At 41.7% G+C, this 25,290-nt stretch overlaps 1 protein-coding gene across 1 annotated transcript in view; it reads left to right on the top strand.

Annotated features, from left to right (window-relative positions):
- Positions 1-909: 909 nt before the first annotated feature.
- Positions 910-25,290, top strand: part of LOC131942877 (sodium- and chloride-dependent glycine transporter 1) — a 28,696-nt gene continuing 4,315 nt past the window's right edge. The window contains exons 1-10 of the mRNA XM_059302839.1: positions 910-1,145; positions 9,249-9,369; positions 10,110-10,241; positions 13,647-13,862; positions 14,540-14,591; positions 19,111-19,243; positions 22,032-22,166; positions 22,324-22,427; positions 23,635-23,759; positions 25,095-25,207. Coding sequence (XP_059158822.1) covers positions 1,140-1,145; positions 9,249-9,369; positions 10,110-10,241; positions 13,647-13,862; positions 14,540-14,591; positions 19,111-19,243; positions 22,032-22,166; positions 22,324-22,427; positions 23,635-23,759; positions 25,095-25,207 — 1,137 coding nt within the window. The 5' untranslated portion in view covers positions 910-1,139. The remainder of the gene's footprint in view (positions 1,146-9,248; positions 9,370-10,109; positions 10,242-13,646; positions 13,863-14,539; positions 14,592-19,110; positions 19,244-22,031; positions 22,167-22,323; positions 22,428-23,634; positions 23,760-25,094; positions 25,208-25,290) is intronic.

The following is a 25,290-nucleotide window of genomic DNA, read 5'->3' as shown; positions in this document are numbered from 1 at the left end:
CGACAGGCTATTAGACATGGCAAGCGTCTAGTTAGACAGAGTCCAAGGCTTTCGGGAAAAAAATAAATCAAATTTATTATTTATATACAGGTTTAATAAACCGACGTAAACAGATTTTTACTAATTATATACGTGATTAATTGGTTAATTGTAGTCACAGTTTTAAATGACAAAACTGTATACATAGATTTCATTGTCTAATTAAAATCGTAGATTTCAATAAGTAATTTTAAACATGTAGCCTGATGAGTGATTGTAGACATCAACTTCTTTTTGTGGATGTGGATGCGGATGTCGAACCATGCTAACAATGATTTTGTCAGTGAGAAGCTGACACACACACTGACAAATACACAAACACATACACTGACACATACAATAACATATACACTAACACATACACTAACAAATACACAAACACATACACTAACACATACACTAACACACACACTGACACATACACTAGCACATAGACTAACACAAATACTGACAACAAAACTGACACTGAAACTGCTGATCCTTTAGAAAACTGCTAACCATTTCTGCTAAAAACTATCGGACCCTTAGACTACCAAGCTAAACGTGAAAAAAATCGACTTTGCTCTTCTTAGCCCCGAACAAAACAGTTTGAACCTTTAATTTACACCTCCTCTCCCCTCCTCCCCAACCCCGCCCCCCCCTAATTTTTTTTTACTTTTTCCCAACCCCCGCCCCCAACAATAAAACTGGACACCAACAAATTTACACCTCTACCTACCCCCCACCAAAACGTGACCCCCTAGTTTACATTGACCCCAACCACAACCTGGACCCCTCAGTTACCCCCCCCCCCCTCCCCCCTCTCCCCACCAGATAAGAAAACCGTTTAAAAGTTTGAACAACGCAGGTCATTTCTCAGCGACGCCTTGTAGCCGTGGTTGGCCTCAAAGATTTCATCCAAGAGTGGCCTCAAGTTGTTGTCCTGATCAGATGGCCAAGTTTGTCTGATGGAAAAAAAATTGTCCTAATTTCACATTGGATCCTGTGGTGTACAGTAGATTTGATTCTATGCGTGGATTGATTCTAGAGTCAAAAAATTTCTAGCTAGTTGAAGGTGATCTTTCATTGGACGAGAAGTTGTTTCACATTTAGGATACAAAATGGGGGTAAGTGTTGGGGCTTTAGCTCACACAATTCATACAAAATGGGGGTAAGTGTTGGGGCTTTAGCTCACACAATTCATACAAAATGGGGGTAAGTGTTGGGGCTTTAGCTCACACAATTCATACAAAATGGGGGTAAGTGTTGGGGCTTTAGCTCACACAATTCATACAAAATGGGGGTAAGTGTTGGGGCTTTAGCTCACACAATTCATACAAAATGGGGGTAAGTGTTGGGACTTTAGCTCACACAATTCATACAAAATGGGGGTAAGTGTTGGATCTTTAGCTCACACAATTCATACAAAATGGGGGTAAGTGTTGGGACTTTAGCTCACACAATTCATACAAAATGGGGGTAAGTGTTGGGGCTTTAGCTCACACAATTCAAATGTTTCCATCAACTCATTTCTCTTCATACTTGCGTTGGATTTTATTTCATTTGTAACCACAAACACATTTATTCATATTTCATAATGCATTCACACATACATTTGTTCATATTTCATAATGCATTTCTTCATATTTCATAATGCATTCACACATACATTTGTTCATATTTCATAATGCATTTATTCATATTTCATAATGCATTCACACATATATTTGTTCATATTTCATAATGCATTCACACATACATTTGTCCATATTTCAAAATACATTCACACATATATTTGTTCATATTTCATAATGCATTCACGCATACATTTGTTCATATTTCATAATGCATTTATTCATATTTCATAATGCATTCACACATACATTTGTTTATATTTTATAATGCATTCACACATACATTTGTTCATATTTCATAATGCATTCACACATACATTTGTTCATATTTCATGATGCATTCACACATACATTTCTTCATATTTCATAATGCATTCACACATACATTTGTTCATATTTCATAATGCATTCACACATACATTTCTTCATATTTCATAATGCATTCACACATACATTTCTTCATATTTCATAATGCATTCACACATACATTTGTTCATATTTCATAATGCATTCACAGATACATTTCTTCATATTTCATAATGCATTCACACATACATTTGTTCATATTTCATAATGCATTCACACATACATTTCTTCATATTTCATAATGCTTTCACACATACATTTGTTCATATTTCATAATGCATTCACATATACATTGTTCATATTTCATAATGCATTCACATATACATTGTTCATATTTCATAATGCATTCACATATACAGTTGTCCATATTTAATATGTCCCCGTAGATCACCCGTATCTTCGTATATTAAACTACTACGTTTTTTTTTCGGGGGGGGGGGGGGGGGGGGGGAAGGGGGGTTCCACTCTAACCTTAAAATGTCACATGACCGATACAAACGATTTGTAAAAACCGAAGCCGGCCGTAACGGTTTAAGAATCGCTAAAATATTTGTGGTAGAAACAATAAAGTTCATGTTTGATGTTGTTGCATTGGGAAAAAATGTATCAAGTCCCTTTTTCCAACCGATAATCATGTCTAGCTTAATGCCAGGTACTCGATTCTGCTGCACAAACTCTATTTATAGCCTGCGATGACAAAAAAACACAAACTCCCGAGCGATCCACCAGCTCACCAATTCTTGTTGTCTCAGGTGACCAGCTTTGTAGAGAGATACGGGAAAGACTACATTAGGGCAGTTGTGTTGTGTTGTGTTGTGTTGTGTTGTATTGTGTGTGAGGAGGATATTATTGAAATGTGTATTCAAAGCACTTGGTTTAAAACACAGTCAAGCTTAGATCGTGAAACAAAAAATTCAGAAGTCACATAACTCCCGAGGGCTGGTTAAACAATTCTGTTTGAGCAGTTTCATTAGAAACTGTCCAGCTCTACTTCTCCTGCACCCTAGACCATCAGGTTTCCCGCCACATGTGTGCAGTACATATCGGTTTCCGTGCACTGTCCGCATGTTGCTGTGGTAACAGTTTTAAAACACAATGTGATGCACAAAAGCACCGTTGACTTTTCTTGTGTCAGGTACTAAATATAGCTGAGTTGGCTCATAAGTTATGAGCTACCGAAAGACGTCACATGGCATTGTCAGATCTGCCTCCGCGCGTGCACTGGCACGTGTCAATCAATGACGTCACGACTCACGTTAAAGATGACAACAACATGAGCACGTGCAGCTCACGTGAGTCACACGTGCGACACACATGCAGCTCACGTGAGTCACACGTGCGACACACGTGCAGCACACGGACGTGTACGGCATTGTGTCCGGAAGTCCTGGACATTTTTTAACGTCTGCACCACGGCTGGTGATCGTCTGACTAAAACACCACGGCTGGTGATTGACTAAAACACCACGGCTGGTGATCGTCTGACTAAAACACCACGGCTGGTGATTGACTAAAACACCACGGCTGGTGATTGACTAAAACACCACGGGCTGGTGATTGACTAAAACACCACGGGCTGGTGATTGACTAAAACACCACAGCTGGTGATTGACTAAAACACCACGGCTGGTGATTGACTAAAACACCTCGGCTGGTGATTGACTAAAACACCACAGCTGGTGATCGTCTGACTAAAACACCACGGCTGGTGATTGACTAAAACACCACGGCTGGTGATTGACTAAAACACCACGGCTGGTGATTGACTAAAACACCACGGCTGGTGATTGACTAAAACACCACGGCTGGTGATTGACTAAAACACCACGGCTGGTGATTGACTAAAACACCACGGCTGGTGATTGACTGACTAAAACACCACGGCTGGTGATTGACTAAAACACCACGGCTGGTGATTGACTAAAACACCACGGCTGGTGATTGACTAAAACACCACGGCTGGTGATTGACTAAAACACCACAGCTGGTGATCGTCTGACTAAAACACCACGGCTGGTGATTGACTAAAACACCTCGGCTGGTGATTGACTAAAACACCACAGCTGGTGATCGTCTGACTAAAACACCACGGCTGGTGATTGACTAAAACACCACGGCTGGTGATTGACTAAAACACCACGGCTGGTGATTGACTAAAACACCACGGCTGGTGATTGACTAAAACACCACAGCTGGTGATCGTCTGACTAAAACACCACGGCTGGTGATTGACTGACTAAAACACCACGGCTGGTGATTGACTAAAACACCACGGCTGGTGATTGACTAAAACACCACGGACTCCCGGAACTCACAAAAAAAATTTTTGCAAATGTTTTTCAAACGTGTGAATGGGGTCATACAAACAGGAAGTGCCCCAGTCACGTGCGTCTGTCCCCGACCAAAAGTTTCCATCACATGCATCAGCAGGTTTAGGGGATAGGTGACGTCACTAGTTCAAGTTTAAAAATAGTACAGCTAAAAATAGCTCATGCGAATTAAAGTTTTATAATAACGTATTTTCAAAAATGTGTAAATAAACAAAAATGGAGGAGCGTGGTCATTTCTTCTTTATGCTGTTTACATCTACAGATTTAAAAAAAAATTAAGCCTCCCCCCCCCCCCACGCCTGTCACCCACAGTCGTATGTATTGACGACAATGGAATTACTTATACGAGTACTCAATTATTCACCCGAGTCCAATCCTTTAATCTTAAACCTCAGATCAAAAAATTAATCATTACGTCGTCTTAGTTATAAATATATTTTTTTAAAAAAACACGTAAAATATTACTTTGTTGCCTAAAACCCACTTTGGATTTTGCAGTTTCGAAAATAATGGCGAATGTTTGTTGATGGCCAAACAAAATCCAAACGACTTGAATTCGCGTTTGTTTTTGTTTACAAACAAAGAAAAAGACGGAAGAAACGTGGGGGGGGGGGGGGAATTTGCTTAATAACATTTTGGTCGAACAAAACTTTGGCAAACTTAGGAAAACTACCATAACCAGGGGACATTCATTGCAATTATTTTTTTTTAATTTTTTTTTATTTTTTGTGGTCTCGGTTTTTGCCTGAATCTTTAAACTACTTTCTTCTTCTACGTTCTTCATTTTTTTTAAATAATTAAATATTAAGTGTCAACTTGTTATGCACCATTGAGGCCATTGACTCCGATTTAATTTCAGCCTGTTTTCCTTTTTGGATTTGCTTCCATAGCCCTTGTCGAACCAAGAACAAACTACAAGGCAGCAGTTGTTTGATTTTCGCATTGCGTTGACGTGTTTTTATTCAAGTAAAATAATGCATTAATTTTTGCGTTAATTAGCGCACTAAATGTTCCGATCTTGTTACCATGCGTGAGACACGATCCAACAAATTGTCCATGTCTGTTGGACATTCCCCCCCCCCCTGTAGGAGCGTGACCAACAAATTGTCCATATCTGTTGGACATCCCCCCCCCCTGTAGGAGCGTGACCATAAAATCGGCTGCGACATGCTAGTACACGGATGTTGCGTCACGGTGATTGTCTCAACAATCGGTAGGTTTCGGTCGTTAGTTTATTGTTCTCTACTTTTCTATTTTTAAAACGTTTTTCTTAACTCAGCTTCGCGTTTGTTTGTTTGGATGTTTGTTGTTAAAATTGACATCGAAAATTAGCCCACTTCTGATTGCTCTAGAGACCTGAAATTTGGCATGCATGCTACTTTCGCCTAACAATTTCAGATGCAATCATAAAAACTAGCAATTAGTGACCGTAATTAGCTTAATTTAATTACGCCCCAAGGACCATAAAATTGAGGACATGATTTCTAAAGATACCGACAAGACTGCAGTCCTATTGACACAGTTACTTCGGCCCCAATCGATGTGAGCGCGCTGGCCGTGATCGTATAGTGGTTAGTACTTCGCGTTGTGGCCGCGACAACCCAGGTTCGAATCCTGGTCGCTCAAGATTTTTAGTCCGTGTATTTATAAACACTTTTTTAAAAACCACGTTTTTCATGTGTAGCAACGGACTAAAAAGGAGAAAATAAAATACTTAAAAAAAACTTTTTAAAAAACCACGTTTTTCTTGTGGACTAAAAAGTAGAAAATAACTATTTACATACATTTGATGACAAAAAACGTGGGTCGGGCAGATGGGTCGGGAAATTTGATGGTGAACGTACCCACGTTTTTTGTCATCAAATGTATGTAAATAGTTATTTTCTACTTTTTAGTCCACAAGAAAAACGTGGTTTTTTAAAAAGTTTTTTTTTAAGTATTTTATTTAACACGTTTTTATTAACTCAGCTTCGCGTTTGTGTGTTTGTTGTTAAAATTGACATCGAAAATTAGCCCACTTCTGATTGCTCTATAGATCTGAAATTTGGCATGCAGGTTACTTTCGCCTAAAAATTTCAGATGCAATCATAAAAACTAGCAATTAGAGACCGTAATTAGCTTAATTTAATTACGCCCCAAGGACCATAAAATTGAGGACATGATTTCTAAAGATACCGACAAGACTGGAGGCTTATTGACACAGTTACTTCGGCCCCAATCGATGTGAGCGCGCTGGCCGTGATCGTATAGTGGTTAGTACTTCGCGTTGTGGCCGCGACAACCCAGGTTCGAATCCTGGTCGCTCAAGATTTTTTTAGTCCGTGTATTTATAAACACTTAGTCAATTCATACTTAATCAAGTCATTAGATAAAGTAGAAAATAAACTATATAAAAAACTTTTTTAAAAACCACGTTTTTCATGTGTAGCAACGGACTAAAAAGGAGAAAATAAAATACTTAAAAAAAACTTTTTAAAAAACCACGTTTTTCTTGTGGACAAAAAACGTTTTTGTCATCAAATGTATGTAAATAGTTATTTTCTACTTTTTAGTCCACAAGAAAAACGTGGTTTTTTAAAAAGTTTTTTTAAAGTATTTTATCTTTCAATTTCTCCGCCCGCCTCACAGAAGTTCTGAATCATTTATTTAAAAAAAAATACACATGCTAAAACTAAAAATCGGTAAAGTTGAGAAGTATCACAACTTTGGACATCAGTTTGGGCGATGAATTTTCTACAGTAACCCTAACCCAATATACGCGACATGACGTATCCGGCATTTATCAAAATGTTAAGCCTTCCCTAATTAGCTTTCCTATTTCTGTGAATTGAAATTTTTGTCTCTTGGTGTCACCCCTCCCCCCTTACCCCCTTCCACTCTTTCGAATCTCTGTTTAATGATACATTTTCTATAGCAATTTTTAACATAAATGATAAAAAAAAAAATCTTTGAAAATTCTGCATTTTTTTGTCTTGGTGTCACCCCCCCCCCCCCCCACCAAATAGTGTCACCAAATGCGGCCCGCAACCCCCTCCTTGCGCCCCCCCCCCCCAATATACGTTTCCCACCTTTCATCTCAAAACTGTACCATCCTCTTAAACCATGACGTCACGACAGCCAACGTTGTAGGGTGTAACAATAATAATCGCCCTCCCGGACCCACCCCCACCCTCCTATAGACACGCCCATGACCACACCCACCGAGTAGATCTATCTATGTGACCTACCCACAATTAAGTCCTTGCGTACCTCTAGCTATAAAACAAAATAACTGCAGCCATAAACTATTCCCCCGGATAACGTACACGCCCCCCCCCCCCCGTCCCCCCCCGTCACCCCCCCCCCCCCGTCCCCCAGCCTATAGCTGCCACCTGGTCTACGACCTACATTTTTCTACACAGATCCAGAGTTGTTCAGATAAACATGAGATTTTTGTTCAAATAAAACATGAGCTTTTTGTTCAGATAAATATGAGCTTTTGTACAAATAAATATGAAGTTGTGGACCGGTGTAAAATTTCCCCTTGTCCTGTTCCTATTTTGTAAACAAGAATTATCACACCGGATGTGATAGACATCAGATTTTAAACCTGCCGGTTGTTGACGTGAAGACAACCCGTCACACGGCGCTAAAACACATCAGATTTTAAACCTGCCGGTTGTTGACGTGAAGACAACCCGTCACACGCCGCTAAAACACACGAACAGTCAAAGTTCTGTTGGTCAACAAATGTTGTCGTTGGGAGAGTTACTTTGTCTGGTCGTTATAGAATGATACAGGCGGGACGGGGGAGGGGGGGGGGGGCTAAAGTCACTAATACTTACAGACTAAAGAAGTATGGATGTTTTACTGGTCACAAAATGTTTTAGATGCGACCGGGAAAGGAAGTAGAATGCCATTCTCTTAAATTGAAACGTTTACTCAGATAAATTACACCTCCATTCTACTGGGTTACCTTATTACGTTTGGTGGAGCTTGACTGTTTAACATCAGCAATTAAAACACTTCATACCTCTACTGTTCCTACCACCATCACTTTTCCATCACCATCCTACCTTAACCATCTTACCACTACCACCCAACAATCACTACCCTACCATCACCACGCTACCATCACCACCCTACCATCACCATCAAACCATCACCATCAAACCATCACCATCCAACCATCACCATCCTACCACCCTACCATCACCACCCTACCATCACCATCAAACCATCACCATCAAACCATCACCATCAAACCATCACCATCCTACCACCCTACCCTCACCACGCTACCATCACCACCCTACCATCACCATCAAACCATCACCATCAAACCATCACCATCCAACCATCACCATCCTACCACCCTACCATCACCACCCTACCATCACCATCAAACCATCACCATCAAACCATCACCATCAAACCATCACCATCCTACCACCCTACCCTCACCACGCTACCATCACCACCCTACCATCACCATCAAACCATCACCATCAAACCATCACCATCCAACCATCACCATCCTACCACCCTACCATCACCACCCTACCATCACCATCAAACCATCACCTTCAAACCATCACCATCAAACCATCACCATCAAACCATCACCATCAAACCATCACCATCAAACCATCACCATCAAACCATCAACACCCTACCATCACTACCCTACCCTCACCACGCTACCATCACCACCCTACCATCACCATCAAACCATCACCATCAAACCATCACCATCCTACCATCACCATCCTACCACCCTACCATCACCATCAAACCATCACCATCAAACCATCACCATCTTACCATCAACACCCTACCATCACCATCCTACCATCACCACCCTACCATCCTACCATCACCACCCCACCATCCTACCATCCTACCATCCTGTTATCCCCAGGACGAGCCAGTACGCGGCCAATGGGGCAAACAGATCGAATTTGTGCTGACCATGATTGGCTATGCTGTCGGTCTGGGCAACGTCTGGAGGTTTCCTTACCTGTGCTTCAAGAACGGTGGGGGTAAGTGACGTCATACAGGTGGGGGTAAGTGACGTCATACAGGTAGGGGGTAAGTGACGTCATACAGGGGGAGTGACGTCATACAGGGGGGGGGGGGTAAGTGACGTCATACAGGTGGGAGTAAGTGACGTCATACAGGTGGGAGTAAGTGACGTCATACAGGTGGGGGTGGGGAGGGGGGGAGGGGTAAGTGATGTCATACAGGTGGAGGGTAAGTGACGTCATACCGGTGGGTGGGGGTAAGTGACGTCATACAGGTGGGAGGTGGGGGTAAGTGACGTCATACAGGTGGGGGGGGGGGGGTAAGTGACGTCATACAGGTGGGGGGTGTAAGTGACGTCATACAGGTGGAGGACAAGTGACGTCATACATGGAGAAGTGATGTCATGCATGTGGGTAAGGTGATGTCATGCATATGGGGAAAGTGACGTCATACATGTGGGGGTGTAAGTGACGTCATATAAGTGGAGGGTAAATGACGTCAATCAGTTTTTCAGAAAATATGTAATCCACTGAACGATTCATGTTAAAAAAATTTTTAGGAAACAAACTTGCAAACATTTAAAATTCAAGAAATAAACTTCATTATCTCATGTACTTTAAAAAAAATTATAATCAATTTTTTATTTTAAAGTAGGCCTACCGTACAATACTATGTACTTAACTCTACACGTTAGCCAACTTGTTAAACCCTTATCTAAGTCAGACAACAGTTCAAGCAGTTTAAAATATCTCCCCAGGTGCCTTCCTCATCCCGTACACGCTGTCTCTCATCTTCCTGGGGATCCCGCTCTTTGCGCTTGAGTGCGCATTCGGCCAATATGGCGGCAAGGGTCCGCTCAGTATATGGTCCATTAACCCAACGTTCAAGGGTGAGTAGCTTTGTTGTCCTTAAGGTCAAGGGTGAGTAGCTTTGTTGTCCTAAAGGTCAAGGGTGAGTAGGCTTTGTTGTCCTAAAGGTCAAGGGTGAGTAGGCTTTGTTGTCCTAAAGGTCAAGGGTGAGTAGGCTTTGTTGTCCTAAAGGTCAAGGGTGAGTAGGCTTTGTTGTCCTAAAGGTCAAGGGTGAGTAGGCTTTGTTGTCCTAAAGGTCAAGGGTGAGTAGGCTTTGTTGTCCTAAAGGTCAAGGGTGAGTAGGCTTTGTTGTCCTAAAGGTCAAGGGTGAGTTGACTTTGTTGCCCTTAAGGTCAAGGGTGAGTTGTTTCTGTTGTCCCTTGCATCAACCTAAAGGTCAAGGATGAGTTGACTTTGTTTTCTGTAGATTGTGATTCTTGCATAATGCTCTGTGTGAATGTGTTTTAAAATATCGACAGCAAGAAATCCCCGTAGTCTATAGTGGGGTTAACACGTGATCAAAGCTGCTATAACTACTACAGGTCTAGAACATTCTGTGAGCTTGTCATATGGGGAATCCTAGGTGGATCTTGTGTTTTCGGTGGCGTGATAATTGTAACAGACTTGAATAATGTATATTTATATATATATATATATATATATATATATATATATATATATATATATATATATATATATATATATATATATATATATATATATATATATATATATATATATATATATATATATATACATATATATATGTGTGTGTATATATATATATATATATATATATATATATATATATATATATGTATGTATGTATGTGTGTGTGCATTTGTGTGTGTAAATTTAAATGTACAATTTAAAAATATAGTAATAATAATAGATGCATCGCATTATTTAGTATTACATTAAAAGGTTGAGTTATTTCCCATTTACAAATAATGAAACAATCAAGGGATATAGCCAATAAATAAATTCTCAAAACACTGAGAATTAGCAAGCAATATAATGGTAACGAAATTAATAATAACATTATTGTTTTCAATTTTAAAATAAAATCAAACTTTTATACGTCTTCTTTACTTACTTAATCTTAAATAAATTTTATTTTTTATTAGACTTCAATTTTGAAATAAAAACGGATAGCTAAATATAATAAATAAAAGTTTAAGTAGTGACATTTCAGCTAAATTGACGTTTTCTCTATGAGGGTAAGCTACCAAAAATGTTTTTACTTGTGTATAAAACAAAACAATTTTTTTTAAATAAATCAGAACATTGAATCACAATTTTTATTACACATTAGCATTTTCCAGTCTAAAAATAAAATTGTAATTAGACGTTTTGTAATTTGTATAAGTATACTATCTTACATGAATGAAATACATGTTAGAAAGAAGTATTACTATTGTAAATCTGTATCAGTCCGCACAAGCTGATGACGAAAACCTGTGATACTAACACATGTCAAAACAAACTGACGCTCTAATTTACATGTCTCGCAAAAAAAATAATAATTTCTAAAGCAGATTTTTATTTATATCACAAGACGATACCAGGCGATATTTATCTGGCAGTTAACTATCTATAGATAGGCACACAATGCAGCACCCACTTTCATCTCTCAGATAAAATTATATGCTAAAAATAATGTTTTCCACTTCATTGATCCCTCAATATGTTAGTTCGCCTTGGACGGGTTCTCTACACAGAACATGCAACCAATATGTTTCGGTTAGCGAGGCCACTCAGTGTTTCTTCCAGACTTATTTCTCCCGTGGGGGGAAAGGTAGGGGGTGGGGGGAGGCGGATACTGTTAAAAGTGTTTTTTCTATATAAATTCCATTTTGTTCCCGTGCCCCCCCCCCCCCCCCCCCCCACGGGAACATAATGGACTATCTCCTTTCTCTAGACTTTCTCTAACAAAAACATCGCTTGCCAACCAGAAAAGTCACGAGTTCGAAACCCTGACCTCAATGACCCTCATTTCCGGGTGGTTCTGTGCACTGGGGAAGGGGGGAGGGATAGTCTGTTTAGTGACTGGTAACATGGGTGAGAGAAATTTAGTGACTGGTAACATGGGTGAGAGAAATAGTCTGTTTAGTGACTGGTAACATGGGTGAAAGAAATAGTCTGTTTAGTGACTGGTAACATGGGTGAGAGAAATTTAGTGACTGGTAACATGGGTGAGAGAAATAGTCTGTTTAGTGACTGGTAACATGGGTGAGAGAAATTTAGTGACTGGTAACATGGGTGAGAGAAATTTAGTGACTGGTAACATGGGTGAGAGAAATAGTCTGTTTAGTGACTGGTAACATGGGTGAGAGAAATAGTCTGTTTAGTGACTGGTAACATGGGTGAAAGAAATAGTCTGTTTAGTGACTGGTAACATGGGTGAGAGAAATAGTCTGTTTAGTGACTGGTAACATGGGTGAGAGAAATTTAGTGACTGGTAACATGGGTGAGAGAAATAGTCTGTTTAGTGACTGGTAACATGGGTGAGAGAAATTTAGTGACTGGTAACATGGGTGAGAGAAATAGTCTGTTTAGTGACTGGTAACATGGGTGAAAGAAATAGTCTGTTTAGTGACTGGTAACATGGGTGAGAGAAATTTAGTGACTGGTAACATGGGTGAAAGAAATAGTCTGTTTAGTGACTGGTAACATGGGTGAAAGAAATAGTCTGTTTAGTGACTGGTAACATGGGTGAAAGAAATAGTCTGTTTAGTGACTGGTAACATGGGTGAAAGAAATAGTCTGTTTAGTGACTGGTAACATGGGTGAGAGAAATTTAGTGACTGGTAACATGGGTGAAAGAAATAGTCTGTTTAGTGACTGGTAACATGGGTGAAAGAAATAGTCTGTTTAGTGACTGGTAACATGGGTGAAAGAAATAGTCTGTTTAGTGACTGGTAACATGGGTGAAAGAAATAGTCTGTTTAGTGACTGGTAACATGGGTGAGAGAAATTTAGTGACTGGTAACATGGGTGAGAGAAATTTAGTGACTGGTAACATGGGTGAAAGAAATAGTCTGTTTAGTGACTGGTAACATGGGTGAAAGAAATAGTCTGTTTAGTGACTGGTAACATGGGTGAGAGAAATAGTCTGTTTAGTGACTGGTAACATGGGTGAGAGAAATTTAGTGACTGGTAACATGGGTGAGAGAAATTTAGTGACTGGTAACATGGGTGAGAGAAATTTAGTGACTGGTAACATGGGTGAGAGAAATGCTCAATTCTTCCTCCAGCCCCAACCTGTCTAATGAGCAAACGCTAGAGCCGGTAATGAATGTGTGAGAGAGAGAAAGAATATCATCTTCCAACACCATCTTCCAATACCATCCTCCAACACCATCTTCCAACACCATCTTCCACCACCATCACCTAACACCTCCAACCACCACCACCACCTAACATCTCCAACCACCTCTGGTCAGGTCTGGGTGTGTCCATGGTTGTCGCCTCCTGTTTTGTCTTCATCTACTATGACGTCATCATCGCCTGGGGCCTGAGGTTCCTGGTGGCCTCTCTGACGTCAGACCTGCCCTGGATCGCCTGCAAGGACTGCTCGTGTCTGCTCTACAACGTCCAGAACCTGACGGAGGCCGACGTCGAGATGCTCAAGACCAACAACTCCATCGGCGTGCCCTGTCGTAAGTTACGTCCCTTGTTGTTAGTTACGTCCCTGTCGTAAGTTACGTCCCTTGTTGTTAGTTACGTCCCTGTCGTAAGTTACGTCCCTTGTCGTAAGTTACGTCCCTTGATATTAGTTACGTCCCTTGTTGTTAGTTACGTCCCTGTCGTAAGTTACGTCCCTTGTCGTAAGTTACGTCCCTTGATATTAGTTACGTCCCTTGTCGTAAGTTACGTCCCTTGATATTAGTTACGTCCCTTGTCGCTAATTACTCCCAAGATTGTACGTTACGTCCCCTGTCGTAAGTTACGTCCCTTGTATGTTACGTCCCTTGTATGTTACGTCCCTTGGTGTAAGTTACGGCCCTTGACGTTAGTTACGTCCCCTGTCCTAAGTTACGTCCCTTGACGTTAGTTACGTCCCTTGATATTAGTTACGTCCCTTGTCGCTAATTACTCCCAAGATTGTACGTTACGTCCCCTGTCGTAAGTTACGTCCCTTGTATGTTACGTCCCTTGTATGTTACGTCCCTTGTTGTAAGTTACGTCCCTTGATGTTAGTTACTTCCCTTGTCATTAATTACACCCAATATTGTACGTTACGTCCCCAGTCGTTAGTTATGCCCAAGATTGTACGTTACGTCCCCTGATGTAAGTTAGGTTTGCCTAGAGTCAAATTGTCCGCCTCTCTCCACAGCCGATCTCTCACTCAACATGACGGCAGACTCGCCCAGTGAACTTTACTACTAGTAAGTTGTGTCAGGTCGTCGGTGTGATGGTGTGTGGAGGTGGGGGTGGTGGGGGTGGTGTGTGGGGGTGGTGTGTGGGGGTGTAATGGGAGTTATGTGTGCGTGGTGGTGTGTGGAGGTGTGTATGGTGGTGTATGTGGGGTGGTGTGGAGGTGTGTGGTGGGTGTAATGTGTGTGGTGGTGTGTGTGTGGTGGTGTGTATGGGTTTGAGGTGGTTTGCATTGTGGGAGTGGTGTGTGTGGTAGTGTTGTATGGTGTGGCTTGCGATGTTCGTAAGGTGTTCTGGGTGTGTGTGTGACGTTATCTTATGGTCTGGTGGTGTGTTGGTGGTGTGTTGATGTCTAACGCCTTATATTTGCATGTATCTGATAGTGTTGGTACTGTCATTTGGTCCGTGTGATGGTGTGTGGAGGTGTGTTGGTGGTGTGTTGATGTATAACGCCTTGTATCTGCATGTATCTGATAGTGTTGGTATCTAACGCCCTGTATCTGCATGTATCTGATAGTGTTGGTATCTAACGCCCTGTATTTGCATGTATCTGATAGTGTTGGTATCTAACGCCCTGTATCTGCATGTATCTGATAGTGTTGGTATCTAACGCCCTGTATCTGCATGTATCTGATAGTGTTGGTATCTAACGCCCTGTATCTGCATGTATCTGATAGTGTTGGTATCTAACGCCCTGTATCTGCATGTATCTGATAGTGTTGGTATCTAACGCCCTGTATCTGCATGTATCTGATAGTGTTGGTATCAAACGCCCTGTATCTGCATGTATCTGATAGTGTTGGTATCTAACGCCCTGTATCTGCATGTATCTGATAGTGTTGGTATCTAACGCCCTATATCTGCATGTATCTGATAGTGTTGGTATCTAACGCCCTGTATCTGCATGTATCTGATAGTGTTGGTATCTAACGCCCTGTATCTGCATGTATCTGATAGTGTTGGTATCTAACGCCCTGTATCTGCATGTATCTGATAGTGTTGGTATCTAACGCCCTGTATCTGCATGTATCTGATAGTGTTGGTATCTAACGCCCTGTATCTGCATGTATCTGATAGTGTTGGTATCTAACGCCCTGTATCTGCATGTATCTGATAGTGTTGGTATCTAACGCCCTGTATTTGCATGTATCTGATAGTGTTGGTATCTAACGCCCTGTATTTGCATGTATCTGATAGTGTTGGTATCTAACGCCCTGTATTTGCATGTATCTGATAGTGTTGGTATCTAACGCCTTGTATTTGCATGTATCTGATAGTGTTGGTATCTAACGCCCTGTATTTGCATGTATCTGATAGTGTTTGTATCTAACGCCTTGTATTTGCATGTATCTGATAGTGTTGGTATCTAACGCCCTGTATTTGCATGTATCTGATAGTGTTTGTATCTAACGCCTTGTATTTGCATGTATCTGATAGTGTTGGTATCTAACGCCCTGTATTTGCATGTATCTGATAGTGTTTGTATCTAACGCCCTGTATCTGCATGTATCTGATAGTGTTGGTATCTAACGCTCTGTATCTGCATGTATCTGATAGTGTTGGTATCTAACGCCCTGTATTTGCATGTATCTGATAGTGTTGGTATCTAACGCCCTGTATTTGCATGTATCTGATAGTGTTGGTATATAACGCCCTGTATTTGCATGTATCTGATAGTGTTGGTATCTAACGCCTTGTATTTGCATGTATCTGATAGTGTTGGTATCTAACGCCCTGTATTTGCATGTATCTGATAGTGTTTGTATCTAACGCCTTGTATTTGCATGTATCTGATAGTGTTGGTATCTAACGCCCTGTATTTGCATGTATCTGATAGTGTTTGTATCTTACGCCTTGTATTTGCATGTATCTGATAGTGTTGGTATCTAACGCCCTGTATTTGCATGTATCTGATAGTGTTTGTATCTAACGCCTTGTATTTGCATGTATCTGATAGTGTTTGTATCTAACGCCCTGTATTTGCATGTATCTGATAGTGTTTGTATCTAACGCCCTGTATTTGCATGTATCTGATAGTGTTTGTATCTAACGCCCTGTATTTGCATGTATCTGATAGTGTTTGTATCTAACGCCCTGTATTTGCATGTATCTGATAGTGTTTGTATCTAACGCCCTGTATTTGCATGTATCTGATAGTGTTTGTATCTAACGCCCTGTATTTGCATGTATCTGATAGTGTTGGTATCTAACGCCCTGTATTTGCATGTATCTGATAGTGTTGGTACTGTCATTTGGTCCGTGTGATGGTGTGTGGAGGTGTGTGGTGGTGTGTTGATGTCTAATGTCTTGTATTTGCATGTATCTGATAGTGTTTGTACTGTCATTTGGTCCGTGTGATGGTGTGTGGAAGTGTGTGGTGGTGTGTTGATGTATAATGTCTTGTATTTGCATGTATCTGATAGTGTTTGTACTGTCATTTGGTCCGTGTGATGGTGTGTGGAGGTGTGTGGTGGTGTGTTGATGTATAATGTCTTGTATTTGCATGTATCTGATAGTGTTGGTACTGTCATTTGGACCGTGTGATGGTGTGTGGAGGTGTGTGGTGGTGTGTTGGTATCTAACGCCTTGTATTTGCATGTATCTGATAGTGTTGGTACTGTCATTTGGTCCGTGTGATGGTGTGTGGAGGTGTGTGGTGGTGTGTTGATGTCTAATGTCTTGTATTTGCATGTATCTGATAGTGTTGGTACTGTCATTTGGTCCGTGTGATGGTGTGTGGAGGTGTGTGGTGGTGTGTTGATGTCTAATGTCTTGTATTTGCATGTATCTGATAGTGTTTGTACTGTCATTTGGTCCGTGTGATGGTGTGTGGAGGTGTATGGTGGTGTGTTGATGTATAATGTCTTGTATTTGCATGTATCTGATAGTGTTTGTACTGTCATTTGGTCCGTGTGATGGTGTGTGGAGGTGTGTGGTGGTGTGTTGATGTATAATGTCTTGTATTTGCATGTATCTGATAATGTTTGTACTGTCATTTGGTCCGTGTGATGGTGTGTGGAGGTGTGTGGTGGTGTGTTGATGTATAATGTCTTGTATTTGCATGTATCTGATAGTGTTTGTACTGTCATTTGGTCCGTGTGATGGTGTGTGGAGGTGTGTGGTGTTGTGTTGATGTATAATGTCTTGTATTTGCATGTATCTGATAGTGTTGGTACTGTCATTTGGACCGTGTGATGGTGTGTGGAGGTGTGTGGTGGTGTGTTGGTATCTAACGCCTTGTATTTGCATGTATCTGATAGTGTTGGTACTGTCATTTGGTCCGTGTGATGGTGTGTGGAGGTGTGTGGTGGTGTGTTGATGTATAATGTCTTGTATTTGCATGTATCTGATAATGTTTGTACTGTCATTTGGTCCGTGTGATGGTGTGTGGAGGTGTGTGGTGGTGTGTTGATGTATAATGTCTTGTATTTGCATGTATCTGATAGTGTTTGTACTGTCATTTGGTCCGTGTGATGGTGTGTGGTGGTGTGTTGATGTCTAACGCCTTGTATTTGCATGTATCTGATAGTGTTGGTATCTAACGCCTTATATTTGCATGTTTCTGATGGTGTTGGTGGTGTGTTGATGGTGTGTTGGTATCTACCGCCCTGTATTTGCAAGTATCTGATAGTGTTTGTACTGTCATTTGGTCCGTGTGATGCCTGACGGGGTCTGATGTTTGACGACCAATAAAAAATGCGGACGGTCAAAGTGTCAAGCACACATACTGTTACCGTCCAAACATCTGACCATCCCATGTCTGAGGGCTCTCGTGGTTTTAACCCCCCCCCCCCCTCGCCCCTTAATAGCCCGTCTGATTGTTTTACTGGAGACAAGCTCTATCACTTTTTTTAGACATTTCTTATTGGGCAAGTTCAAGGCTGTTTAGTTTTATGCCAGGTGCTCGTCACTTCTGTCCGAGTCTATGGCTATCTATCATGTTTTTAAGGTGTTCGAGTTTATATAATATGAGCCTAAACAAGGTTTAACCTCCCCTCCCCACAAATCACCCCTGTTAAACCACGTTTAAACTCCCCTCCCACACCCCTGTTAAACCAGGTTTAACCACCCTTACACACCCCTGTTAAACCAGGTTTAACCTCCACTCTCACACCCCTGTTAAACCAGGTTTAACCACCCTTACACACCCCTGTTAAACCAGGTTTAACCTCCCCTCTCACACCCCTGTTAAACCAAGTTTAACCTTTCCTCCCACACCCCTGTTAAACCAGGTTTAAACTCCCCTCTCACACCCCTGTTAAACCAGGTTTAACCACCCTTACACACCCCTGTTAAACCAGGTTTAACCTCCCCTCTCACACCCCTGTTAAACCAAGTTTAACCTTTCCTCCCACACCCCTGTTAAACCATGTTAAACCTCCCCTCTCACACCCCTGTTAAACCAGGTTTAACCACCCTTACACACCCCTGTTAAACCAGGTTTAACCTCCCCTCTCACACCCCTGTTAAACCAAGTTTAACCTTTCCTCCCACACCCCTGTTAAACCATGTTAAACCTCCCCTCCCCAGCAAGCACATCCTACATGACTCTGGGACCATAGAGGAGATCGGCGACGTTCAGTGGGAGCTGCTTGTTTGTAACTTGGTCGCCTTCGTCATCATCTTCTTGGTGCTGCTTAAAGGGATAGAGTCGTTGGGCAAGGTACTCACACACACCCACACACACACACACACACACACATGTCGCCTTCGTCATCATCTTCTTGGTGCTACTCAAAGGGATAGAGTCGTTGGGCAAGGTACTCACACACACACTCACACACACACACACACACACACACACACACATGTCGCCTTCGTCATCATCTTCTTGGTGCTACTCAAAGGGATAGAGTCGTTGGGCAAGGTACTCACACACACACACACACACACACTCACACACACACACACACTCACACACACACACACACTCACACACACACACACTCACACACACATGTCGCCTTCGTCATCATCTTCTTGGTGCTGCTCAAAGGGATAGAGTCGTTGGGCAAGGTACTCACTCACACACACTCACACACTCACACACACACTCACACACACACACACACACCCTCACACACACACACACTCACACACACACACACACACACACACTCACACACACACACACGTCGCCTTCGTCATCATCTTCTTGGTGCTACTCAAAGGGATAGAGTCGTTGGGCAAGGTACTCACACACACACACTCACACACACACACACACACGTCGCCTTCGTCATCATCTTCTTGGTGCTGCTTAAAGGCATTGAGTCGTTGGGCAAGGTACTCACTCACACACACACACACACACACACACACTCACACACACACACACATGTCGCCTTCGTCATCATCTTCTTGGTGCTGCTTAAAGGCATTGAGTCGTTGGGCAAGGTACTCACACACACACCCACACACACACTCACACACACACACACACCACACACACACACACACACTCACTCACACACTCACACACACACCCACACACACACTCACACACACACACACACCACACACACACACACACACTCACACACACACTCACACACACACACTTACACACACACACTCACACACGCACTCACTCACACACACACACACACTCACTCACACACACACACACTCACACACACACACACGTCGCCTTCGTCATCATCTTCTTGGTGCTTCTTAAAGGGATCGAGTCACTGGGCAAGGTACTCACACACACACACTCACACACACACACACACACTCACACACACACACACACACACACACTCACACACACACACTTACACACACACAGACACACACGTCGCCTTCGTCATCATCTTCTTGGTACTGCTCAAAGGGATCGAGTCACTGGGCAAGGTACTCACACACACACACTCACACACACACACACACTAACACACACACACACACTCACACACACACACTCACACACTCTCTCACACACACACTCACACACACCCACACACTCACTCACACACACTCACACACACACACACCCCCCCCACACACACACACACATGTCGCCTTCGTCATCATCTTCTTGGTGCTGCTCAAAGGCATCGAGTCACTGGGCAAGGTACTCACTCACACACACACACACACACTCACACACACACCACACACTCACACACATTCACACATACTCACACCCACACTCTCACAAACACCCACACTCTCACACACTCTCACACACACACTCACACACACACCACACACTCACTCACCCTCACACACCCTCACACACTCTCACACTCTCACTCACACACTCTCACCCTCACAAACACCCTTACACACACTCACACACACTCACACACTCACATACTCACACCCTCACACACCCTCACACTCTCATGACTGTGCAGTAGACCTAGCCTTACGATTGTTTAGACGTCCCAAACTTTTTACCGCAAACAATAATTTGTTTTGTTGTACCACCGAATTGATCTTTTTAGTGGAAAACCAAGAATGTTCTAAAATTTAAATCACAAGATCATTTTTTAACTTAACAACCAAAGCTTGCTCGTGTAGAGCGGGTCATAAAACGATTATCTTAACCTCGTACTAATGGACCCCACCCCATCTCACCCCATTTGACCCAACCCAACTAATCCTACCTTACACTACCATCGCCAGCCATAACAACCGATTCTGGGGTCGTTAATGTCCCTAACGACCCCTTTATCCCAGCGATAACCAAACAAGATAACAATTACATAACCCAGCAATGGCCGCCAGTTCAATGGACTTCATCCTAGCTCGTCCTTAGCGTCATGACTTATGACGGCAATAAGATCTGACGGTGTGCCATAAAAACTCAAGTATGAAACACCGTGGTCGCCATTTGTAGACTGATCGTAAAGTTTATGTTACTTTAAAGTAGGGGCAATACAGGTGATGTACGCATCGTAAATTTACAGGTGATAAAAATAGAAATGGCTACCAAGATGAATTAGAGGATCATTAAAGAGAGATAAGACATTTGAAAATTGTATTAAAGAGTACAGGCTTATTTATATTGAGATTTGTTGCTATTCTTGCGCAACAATAACACCAAGGTGCTGCAACTTTACAACTCTACCCCTCTTACCATCAGGGGTAAAACTACAGTGCCGCCAGATCCCAAAATGCGGGGGGTGGGGGGCATGCCGTTAAGGGGCCCACAGCCGACCATAATAAAAAAAATTTATACAACATCTGTTGTAGGTGTAGTTTGTATCATATTTTGAACAGTTACAAAAATGTAGAAGGAAAAACACAGTCTTTCAGCAAAGTTGATACAAAAGGGGAAAAATAAGTCCTGTAATAAGTTTGTGCTTTTGGCAATATCAGATGACCCTAATCAACATGATAGGAGTTAGAAGGGGAATTCTATAAATCCTCCTGACGTCACTGCCACCTCTCCCTCCCCAGGTCGTCTACTTCACCACCACCTCTCCCTACATCCCCAGGTCGTCTACTTCACCGCCACCTTCCCCTACATCCTGCTCACCATCCTGCTGGTCAGATGCGCCATGCTGGACGGCGCCTACGAGGGGGTCAAATTTTACCTGACCCCAAACTGGGATCGTCTCACAGACGCTACGGTAAAAACATTTTTTTTTCTGCTAGCTACGTTCAGATTTTACTCGCTAATATGTCTACAATGTTACTAGCACGCTAACCTTGACCTTCTAACAAGTGACTAGCACGCTGACCTCGTCCCTCTAATATGTGACTCACACAATGACCTTGACCTTTCAGGCCTGGAGCGACTCGGCGGTTCAAATCTTTTTCTCACTCAGCTGTTGCATGGGTGGTCTAGTAGCCATGTCCAGCTACAACCGCTTTCAGAACAACATCATCAGGTAAAGTCACGTGATTGATACATAGCCAAATAAGGAGATTCTCACAAAACGTTATCATAGACCAGGGGTCTCCAAACTACGGCCCGCGGGCCGGATGCGGCCCGCGAAGTCCCCTCATTCGGCCCGCGGAGATCTTTCTGTCCAAGGAAAAATCGTTTGTCGGTGATTGCTGAGGAACTTTTCCCAGAAAAATGAAAGACATGCCTGGAAAAAACTTGCCCCCGAACTAAAATTTCATAGTTAATGCGGCCCTCGGACTGAAAAGTTTGGAGACCCCTGTCATAGACTATCAAAAAGTGTTATAGCTCAAAACATTAACATCAACTTTAACTACCACACCCACCCCCATTTTTATGACATACTCCTACAAGACCTATGCCCAATGACCTTACCCTTCATGGCTTACAATGGTATGACCTACCTCCTTTGACTTTCTATCACTTTTTGTATACCGCTATGACTTAACCATATATAACACCCACTAATGACCTTATGACCTAATGTTGCATGACTCACCCATATGACATAAACCCCAATGGCATAACCCTACGACCTACACATATGACCTAATTATGTGTGACCTAATTCTAGGATCTATGATATAACCGTTTATGACCAACTCCCCATGACTTAACCCTGTATGACCTAACTTTGTATGACCTAACCCCTCATGACCTAACCTTGTATGACCTACCCTCATGACCTACCCTCATGACCTAACCTTGTATGACCTAACCTTATATGACCTAGTCTTGTATGACCTACCTTCAATGACTTAACCCTGTATGACCTACCACAATAACCTAACCTTATATGACCTAACCCTGTATGACCTGCCCCCATGACCTAAACTTGCATGACCTACCCCAATGACCTAGCCTTGTATGACCTAACCTTCTATGACCTGCCCAAATGACCTTACCTTGTATGACCTACCCCAATGACCTAACCTTGTATGGCCTAACCTTGTATGACTTAACCCTGTTTGACCTAACCCTGTATGACCTACCCCTATGGCCTAACCTTGTATGACCTACCCCAATGACCTACCCCCATGACCTAACCTTGTATGATCTACCTCCATGACCTAAACTTGTATGACCTAACCTTGTATGACCTACCCCATGACCTAACCTTGTATGACCTACCCCATGACCTAACCCTGTATGACCTAACCTTGTATGACCTAATCTTGTATGACCTACAGAGACGCCTTTGTGGTGCCTATCGTCAACTGCTGCACAAGCTTCTACGCGGGTTTTGTCGTCTTCTCCACCCTGGGCTACATGGCGAAGATCAAGAACGTCCCCATTGAGAAGGTCACGGCCGGTGGTAGGTCACACATTCTTTGTCGCCAGCTCAAATATCAAAACTTAAAAATTTTGAACAGTTTGGTCGATACGTTTTTAACAGTTGTTGGTCGATACTTTATTAACAGTTGTCGATACTTTTTTTAAAAGTTGGTCGATATTTTTTTCACAGTTTGTTCGATACTTAAGTAACAGTCTCGTCGATACTTTTAAAAAACGTTTTGACGATATATTTTTTTAAAATCCGACGAAGACATTTCACCGTAACTTTATGAATTGGAATCGAGTTGTGACTTTTTAATAATATTCGTGCTATACTTCTCATGACTATCCTTTATATAACATAATGAAAATACAAAGGAAATGTTTCGTTATAATTGTATATTTGATACATATATTATAATAATGTGTTATACATTTGGTTAATAAATTTAAATTCATTGCAGTGTACAATATAAATTAATAAGGGATATAACCTACAGCAGATTTTTAAATATTTATTTTTTTATAATTAAAGAGAAATTCACAAGTTATAGGATGAAATGAAAATTTTCAGTTATTATTCATAAAATGTTTATTAAATTATTTATATAAAATAATAAAATAATATGTCTTTTCCTTGCAATTAACAAATGTCAGAATTATATTTTATTTTGCGGCCCTATAGAGAACTACTACAACTGTTATAGTCATAATGGTTGACCAAAGAGAAAGCATTGGTGTGCCAAAAAGTCCATGTTCTTGAACGTGTTGATTTTTTTAAAGCTATTTAAATATATAAACGCACTCCCATGTAAGGGAAAAAGCGGAAAAGTAAAAATCAGAATTTTAACACTTCCCTTTTATTGCTCATCTGCTACATTCTACTTTATCTTAGTCTATCTTATAGGATGTCATCTGCTACATTCTACTTTATCTTAGTCTATCTTGTAGGATGTCATCTGCTACATTCTACTTTATCTAAGTCTATCTTGTATGATGCCATCTGCTTCATTCTACTTTATCTAAGTCTATCTTGTAGGATGCCATCTCTTACATTCTACTTTATCTTAGTCTATCTTGTAGGATGCCATCTGCTACATTCTACTTTATCTTAGTCTATCTTGTAGGACGTCATCTGCTACATTCTACTTTATCTTGGTCTATCTTGTAGGATGTCATCTGCTACATTCTACTTTATCTTAGTCTATCTTGTAGGATGTCATCTGCTACATTCTACTTTATCTTAGTCTATCTTGTAGGATGCCAGGGATTTGGGAGGTATGTCTAAGTCAGGGAGAGAGACAATGTAACTGTGACCGTTGACCTTTCGCTACTAGTTGTATAACCCATGTCACGTGATAACCTTCTCCTGCAGGACCTGGTCTGGCATTCATCGTGTACCCAGAGGCCATCGGCAGTATGCCAGTGTCCACTCTCTGGGCCATCCTCTTCTTCTTCATGTTGTGTATCCTGGGCTTCAGTACACAAGTAAGTTGTCTGTGTCTATGTGTGTGTTCTTCTAGATCTGCTTCACAATCTTCTAGATCTACTTCATATTCTTCTAGATCTGC

Source organism: Physella acuta, unplaced genomic scaffold, assembly GCF_028476545.2.
Source record: "Physella acuta isolate Inbredline_101_S28 unplaced genomic scaffold, ASM2847654v3 ptg000430l, whole genome shotgun sequence".
NCBI lineage: Eukaryota > Metazoa > Mollusca > Gastropoda > Physidae > Physella > Physella acuta.
This window is presented reverse-complemented; position numbering and strand designations above follow the sequence as displayed.